A 7,707-nucleotide genomic window follows, 5' to 3' on the forward strand; every position below is an offset into this window, starting at 1 on the left:
GACTAAAGATCTGAGGCCCACTATATTGAGTACGTGGGTGGGCGTACTTAGCTGTACGCTAAGCGTACATGATTTAGGGCTTGTACGCCCAACTACTCCTCCTGAACAACCACCTTTCACATTCAAACCTTAATCCCTTAATACATTGGTCCAAAACATAGATTTGACTTCCTTAAGCTGGATAATCATGTAAATTTGCTAACTTTACATTCATGCATGACTAAATGAAGCTCTTAAAGCTCAAAAGGACTTATCGGGTGACTTAACACATGCATGTGATCTTAAACCTCATAAAGCTTGCATCTTTATGCATAAGAACCTCATACCAACTTAGATCCAATGGAATAAGTCCTTCAAACAACTTAACTCATCAATCAACCTAAAAGGGACCCAAAAGCATGAAAATAAAGACAAGAAGATATCTAAGCATTAACAAGTCAAGATTTGAACTTGATACCTCCAGGAGCTTGCAAAATGATGAATGATTTTGGATCTTTAAATTCCCCACCAAGCTATGAACCTTCCTCCTTCCCCAGTCTCTTAAGAAAAAGCAAAACAACATCAAATTCTCCTCAAGAGCTCAAATGCACAACAATGGAGGCTAAAGGATGATTTCTAGGGTTTTGGGGGCTTGGAGGCCGGTAAAGAGGCCAACCCTAATGACTTAAGGTGTTTATATAGGGTACAACACCCTAAAATAGGGTTTCCACTCACTCCTCGTACGCCCCGTGTACCCTTCGTACGCCCAACGTACGAGGCCTCGCACTCCTGATCTACCATTCGTAGTACGCTAAGCGTACACCACATTATGCCTCGCGCACTCTCCTCTGCAACAGTACTCCCCGCGTATTCCCTAGGTACGCCCCGCGTACTAGAACTTTTCTCATAAACCCTAAAACACTCTGAAGCCCATAACTTCTTCGTTACAAATTCAATTCCGACAATCCTTATATCCATGAAAAAGTAACGAGAAGCTCTATGCTTACACCAACTCATACCTGCCATAAAATTTCCCGAACAAGAATCCAATTTCCATAAAACTCGAACTGACACTTTACCGAAATACCCACTTGACTCCAAAACACAAACCGAACACCTAAGTCATCCAAAATACATCACCTGCCTCCAAATGAGAAACAATTCAGAAGAATAGGACGTTACACAATCATCCTAACGTAACAATTTATATACGAATAGAATATTTAAAGTCAAAAAAACATGCTCATCATGGAAAAAAGGCAAATTATATGCGAGATCGCTTTTAAATTATATTTATTTTAGATGATAAATTTAAACTAAGTTTGATTTTTGCTATTAAAAATATATTTATTTTGGTATTTTAGATGTTTGATATTAAAATTATAATGGATCTAAATGATATCATCAACAACATGACCAAATAATCTAACTTTTTTTTTTAAAACTATTTTATTTGTCGCCGTTATCAAATGGGACAACCGTGAGTTCGAATCTTAGAGTCTCTAAGTAAATCTAATCTGCTCTTAAACGAACACCAAATTTCATATATTTTTACGACAGAAATTGAACCTTCAATTTTAAAGAGGAAGGACATCTAATACCTACCGTCGAGGAAAAAACCCTTTGGTAGATTAGGTAATATTTGAAAAAACAAAATAAAATAAAATTTTGAGGTTATATTTTTTTAAACTATATCCATAAATAAATATATTAATATTAAGAAAAAAGTTTAACAGCATATAAAAAAATTAGATGGTGCTTTGTAGAATTTCCGCCTAAAACCCTATGTGCTTCCCACATACACAGACAAAAAAGCAGCGAAGTCCGAGTAAACCCTAGTTACAAGTGTGGCGTTGAGACGCCTTCTTTCCTTACATCCAATTCGCCTTATCCGCAACATTCAATCGTCGATTATACACCGGAGGTAAACCCTTATTTTTCTTACTTCCAGCTTCTGTACTCTTTTACTGAAGTTGTTGTAGAACAATGCTCCGATTTCACGATGTCGGAAGTTAAAATTGGTTCGATTTATGATATCGAAATCTTGTTTGTACATCAAAGTCGTTGTTTTGTGATTATCGGATGCATTTGATTAATAGACGGACAGTTTCATATTTGGCTGGTCAAAGGTTGGAATTTCATCTTGCGGAAGGAGGTTGCATTAGATCTCTTTCATACTGAGGATTTAAACTACAAATTTGTTAGCTGGTTCTATGTTATATCAAATCTAATTGATCTTTTGAAAGTTTATTATTGTAAAACATTCATCTTTTATTCCAGTTTATATACTGCCAAGTTTGATTAAACTGTGAAGTCTAATTTTACATAGTGGTTGTGACTGGCTTTCCTTAAAAGCGAGATAATATATCCTAATGTCAATTACTTTCAGTGGCATTCTGTCTTGTGCATTTCCTGCAATTGTTTCGCCTTTTTATGCAACAAAGCAGCTTTCAATGTCTCATGTCTTCAAATTTCTTCATACAAAAACGAGCCAATTTCAGTTATGTCAAGACTTTCACTGTTTAAGCACCTAACTTCTCTCTAACATTAATGAACTGTTGATTGATTGTTGATCTGGATATAGTTTATCTTGACAATGCTAGGTCATTCTATAGGTTATCTGTTCTCTTTTTTCTGTAATTGATTGTTTGTTTATCTGTTCTCCTTTTCTTTGATCATTCATTTTTTATAGATATTTCTAACATGTTCTTTCTGTCTACAGTTTCTGTCAAATTAGCTGTGAGATGGCAGACACCAATGATGGTAGAAGCTTCAAGAGAAGAGACCAGCTTTTAGAAATGGAACATGAAGTCCGAAAATGGTGGGATGAATGTCAAGTTTTCAATGCAGAAGCTAATGAGCAACCTCCCAAAGAAGGGGATAAGTTTTTTGGAACATTCCCATTTCCATATATGAACGGGTATCTCCATCTAGGCCATGCATTTTCACTCTCTAAGCTTGAATTCGCTGCTGCATATCACAGATTAAGGGGCGCTAATGTCCTTTTACCCTTCGGTTTCCATTGTACTGGAATGCCAATCAAAGCCTCAGCTGATAAACTTCGTAGGGAAATCGAAAGATTCGGTAATCCACCTTCTTTCCCTTCAGAAACAGATGAGATAATCATCGAACCAGAAGTCAAACCTGAAGATAACAACTCTCAACCTGATAAATTCAAAGGCAAAAAGTCAAAAGCAGCATCAAAAACCGGTAAAGAAACTTACCAATGGGAGATAATGCGTGGGTATGGTTTATCAGACACTGAAATAGCCACATTTCAAGATCCTGTTCAATGGCTTAGATTCTTTCCACCATTAGCTGTTGAAGATCTTAAAGCTTTTGGACTCGGTGCTGATTGGAGAAGATCTTTCATCACCACAGACATCAACCCTTATTTTGATTCTTTCGTGAGGTGGCAAATGAGAAAACTGAAATCAATGGGAAAGATTGTTAAAGACTTAAGGTACACAATCTACTCACCTTTAGATGGACAACCATGTGCAGATCATGATCGTGCATCAGGTGAAGGTGTAATCCCTCAAGAATACACCCTCATTAAAATGGAAGTGGTCCCACCATTTCCCACCAAATTCGGGTTTCTAGAAGGAAAGAAAGTCTACTTAGCTGCTGCAACCCTTAGACCTGAGACTATGTATGGTCAAACAAATGCATGGGTATTACCAGATGGGAAATATGGAGCTTTTGAGATTAATGATTCTGAGGTGTTTATTTTAACTGAACGTGCAGCTCGTAATTTAGCTTATCAGCATTTGTCACGGGTCCCAGAAAAGCATACATGTCTTGTGGAGTTGACTGGTCAAGATCTTATTGGATTACCTTTAAAATCACCACTTTCATTTAATGAGATCATATATTGTCTTCCTATGTTATCAGTTCTTACTGATAAAGGTACTGGAATTGTCACCAGTGTTCCTAGTGATTCCCCTGATGATTTCATGGCTTTACAGGTAATAATATTTCTTTCATATTAAATGGAATTATCGGTTATTCAAATATTTACATTTTGTTGTTTTCTCAGGATTTGAAATCAAAAGCTCCATTCAGGGCTAAATTCGGAATAAAAGACGAATGGGTCCTACCTTTTGAAGTCATCCCAATCATCTCCCACCCTGAATTCGGTGACAAATCCGCTGAAAAAATCTGCACAGACATGAAAATAAAATCCCAAAACGAACGTGAAAAACTCGATGCAGCCAAAAAAGTAATCTACAAAGGCGGCTTCTACGAAGGCACAATGATTGCAGGAGAACATTCCGGATTACGTGTCCAAGACGCCAAAACCTTAATCCGCACAAAACTTCTAGAAGCCAACCAAGCCGTCGTCTACAGTGAACCCGAGAAAAAAGTCATGTCAAGATCCGGTGATGAATGTGTTGTCGCTTTGACCGATCAATGGTATTTGACTTATGGCGAGTCCACCTGGCGAAAATTAGCTGAAGAATGTTTGGAGAAGATGAATTTATATTCGGATGAAACTAGACACGGGTTCGAACACACGCTGAGCTGGCTCAACCAGTGGGCGTGTTCTAGAAGCTTCGGTCTCGGGACCCGCATTCCATGGGATGAAGAGTTTTTAGTTGAATCTTTATCCGATTCCACTATCTACATGGCGTATTATACTGTATGTCATTTGTTACAAAAAGGAGAACTTTTCGGATCCGATACTTCATCTGTAAACCCCCAACAACTCACCGACGAGATTTGGGATTACTTATTCCTTTCCGGTCCGGAACCGGAATCGTCAATTCCGTTGACGTTACTTCGAAAGATGAAACGGGAATTCGAATATTGGTACCCGGTCGACCTTCGTGTATCCGGTAAAGATCTTATCCAAAACCATCTCACCTTCGCGATCTACAACCACACCGCGATATTCCCAAAACGCCACTGGCCTCGAGGATTCCGATGTAATGGTCACATCATGTTGAATTCCGAAAAAATGTCGAAATCAACCGGGAATTTTCGAACTTTAAAGCAAGCGATTGAGGAGTTTTCAGCTGATGCGACGAGGTTTTCTCTTGCGGATGCGGGAGACGGAATGGATGATGCGAATTTTGTGTTTGAAACCGCGAATGCTGCGATTCTACGGTTGACTAAAGAGCGGGTGTGGATGGAGGAGGTTCTAGGGGCGGAATCGTCATTACGCGTGGGACCGGGTTCGTGTTACGCGGATCGGGTTTTCGCTAATGAGATTAATTTTGCGATTAAAACGACGGAGAAAAATTACGGTGATTATATGTTTCGTGAAGCTTTAAAATCAGGGTTTTATGATTTACAAGCTGCTAGAGACGAGTATAGGTTTTCGTGTGGGTCTTATGGGATGAATAAGGATCTTTTGTGGAGGTTTATGGATGTTCAGACACGTCTTATTGCTCCTATTTGTCCACATTATTCTGAATATGTGTGGAAGAAGCTTTTGAAGAAAGAAGGGTTTGTTATTAAAGCTGGATGGCCTGAAGCTGAAAACCCTGATTTGACTCTTCAGATGGCGAACAGATACTTACAGGAGTCTATTTCAAATTTCCGGAAGCTTCTTGTGAAGCAATCTTCTGGTGGATCAAAGAAAGGGAAAACTAATACAACAACTCCTCAAAGCAAACCAACAATTGGTCTTATATATGTAAATGAACAATACGATGGTTGGAAGAAAGAGTGTTTGAATATTCTTAGAAGCAAATTTGATATCCAAAAACGTCAATTTGCACCGGATCAAGAGATACTACAAGCCTTGCAGCAAAGTGCTATTGGACAAGAAGGAAACTTTAAGCAGACACAGAAGCTTTGTATGCCGTTCATGAGGTTTAAGAAGGATGAGGTGATGACACTTGGCGTTCAGGCGTTGGATTTAAGGTTGCCGTTTGGGGAAATCGAGGTTCTTGAAGAGAATCTGGAGTTGGTGAAAAGACAGATTGGACTTGAACATGTGGAGATTTTGTCTGCTAGTGATGGAGATTCTGTTGCTAAAGCTGGACGCCATGGGAGTTTGTTAAAACAAAATCCACCTTCTCCAGGGTCTCCTACCTCTATTTTCTTAACCAAGGAAGGTATGTGACATATATATATTTTTTGTGTGTGTGTGTGTGTTTTTTTTTTAACATTCTACTTTCATTTTTATCATTGGTTATTTATGTTTCTATTTAGATATGGCTTGAAGAACTAGCGTTAAGATAATGAAGAGTAATGGGACCCACTGGCTAGCTAAGGTAATAAATTAATTGTCCACTGCATTTATTTCAATTTTATTTTAATATTTCTCTAGAATAACTTTTCTTTTTTGGTGTTAAAGTTTTATTGTACTTCATCTTTTTTCTTTCTTTTTGGAATGTGAGTTTTTAAACTTCATTTAGTTTCTCTCTATATGCAGGCAGCAAAGAATTAGAAGAAACAGTGTTTTTTATTTTTTATTTTTGCCAAGTTGTTGTGAATCAGTGAGATCTTTTATCAAAATACCCAAGAAACAATATGTTTTTTTTTCCCTTCTACTGTTGCTTCGTTACGATTATGGTTTGATTGTTTTACTTTTTACCTTCAGTTATACACATGATTTACGTTGTCTTTCTTTAGATAATTTTTCTTATTTTTTTCCTCCTAATTGTTTATGTTTCTCCTGTTTTGGAGTTGCAAAAAGTATTGTAGAAACAAGGATCGTATTACCATAATCTATTTAGGTTGGATTTTAGGGAAAATGCTTTTGTATTTACCTATTACGAGTTACGATATTGAAAAGTCTACCCATATGTAGTATTATGCTTTCAAACATTTTTACTAGTACTTTACACTTTTGAGAAATATGTCATTATAAAAATGAAAATTGCTCTTATTTTTGGCGTTGAAAATATAATTTGTTTGATGCGACATTTAATGTAATCAAATCCATATAAATTATGCCAAAAGTATGCTACATGAGTGATGATAGATGTGTATTGAAGTTCTTTTCAATGTCACTATCTTCTTTTTGAAAAAGTTGCATAGTTTTCTAGAACTTGGAATTACACCACAACATTCATATTCATTGTTAGGATAGGAAAATGGTACCTTGTTCTTTCAAATAGGAAAATGACATCATCTTTATTTTTTTTCTTTCACTTGACCATGCATCTCCAATGAAAGCTTTCTCATCTTCTTTTTCTTTCTTCCTTTTGAGACATCATTGGCATGATTTTCCTTTTTCTCGTATTTATGACAAGTACCTTTAGGTTTGTTGTATTTGAAGACCCATATTTATTCTTGTCATCTCTTCATGATCATCTTTTGATTCTTCTTTCTATTTGGGATCCTTTTTCTTTCCATGGTCAACACTAGCTTGGAGAGCTAATATTTTATATTTCTTGCCATGCCTCATTTTGTTATGATTTAGCAAAATATCATAGACCTTTAAGAACCAAATAGGCTCTTCAAGTTTGTGTTGAAATCTTTTATTCCTTCTAGAGATGTGAATTTGGGAAGCATATTAATGATTTTATATTCATGCATGAGAATACAAATCTTACTACTCTTGGTCATTTCCTTCATGGGTATTTAGTAAACATGTCCAAATCTCATTTGTGTTTTATAACAAAAAAAAAACAAAAAGCATGATTTATTTTATTTTTATGTTAAAGTGATAAAAATAATTTTTTTAACTTCAAAATTTTGACAAATATGAGAATTTATCATTTTTGATTCTTTCAAAAAGATGTTTAGTTAGAACATAATCTCCATGGCTAA

General features: G+C 36.4%; 1 protein-coding gene across 2 annotated transcripts; it reads left to right on the forward strand.

Moving 5' to 3' along the window:
- The first annotated feature begins 1,747 nt into the window (after positions 1-1,747).
- On the forward strand, positions 1,748-6,535 carry LOC145052741 (ATP binding/leucine-tRNA ligases/aminoacyl-tRNA ligase). 2 transcript variants are annotated; one of them, XM_079000612.1, is made up of 5 exons: positions 1,748-1,903; positions 2,702-3,947; positions 4,019-6,044; positions 6,142-6,203; positions 6,348-6,535. In XM_079000612.1, exons 2-4 carry the CDS (start codon positions 2,724-2,726, stop codon positions 6,150-6,152), a joined length of 3,261 nt encoding a protein of 1,086 aa, XP_078856738.1. In that variant the 5' UTR covers positions 1,748-1,903; positions 2,702-2,723; the 3' UTR covers positions 6,153-6,203; positions 6,348-6,535. The 2 variants fall into 2 exon arrangements, with proteins under 2 accessions (XP_078856738.1, XP_078856737.1); XM_079000611.1 differs by having other exon boundaries at positions 6,365-6,535.
- The last annotated feature ends 1,172 nt before the right edge of the window (positions 6,536-7,707 follow it).

The sequence above is a fragment of the Lactuca serriola genome, chromosome 5 (genome assembly GCF_051521515.1).
Source record: "Lactuca serriola cultivar US96UC23 chromosome 5, Lser_US96UC23_V15, whole genome shotgun sequence".
Lineage (NCBI taxonomy): Eukaryota > Viridiplantae > Streptophyta > Magnoliopsida > Asterales > Asteraceae > Lactuca > Lactuca serriola.

What these genes read in the sequence shown, in the direction of transcription:
- LOC145052741 (XM_079000612.1), top strand. Translation starts at nt 2,724, where the DNA reads ATGGCAGACACCAATGATGGTAGAAGCTTCAAGAGAAGAGACCAGCTT. An exon ending in ATGATTTCATGGCTTTACAG is followed by an intron (nt 3,948 to 4,018) that starts GTAATAATATTT and finishes TTGTTTTCTCAG; the next exon opens with GATTTGAAATCAAAAGCTCC.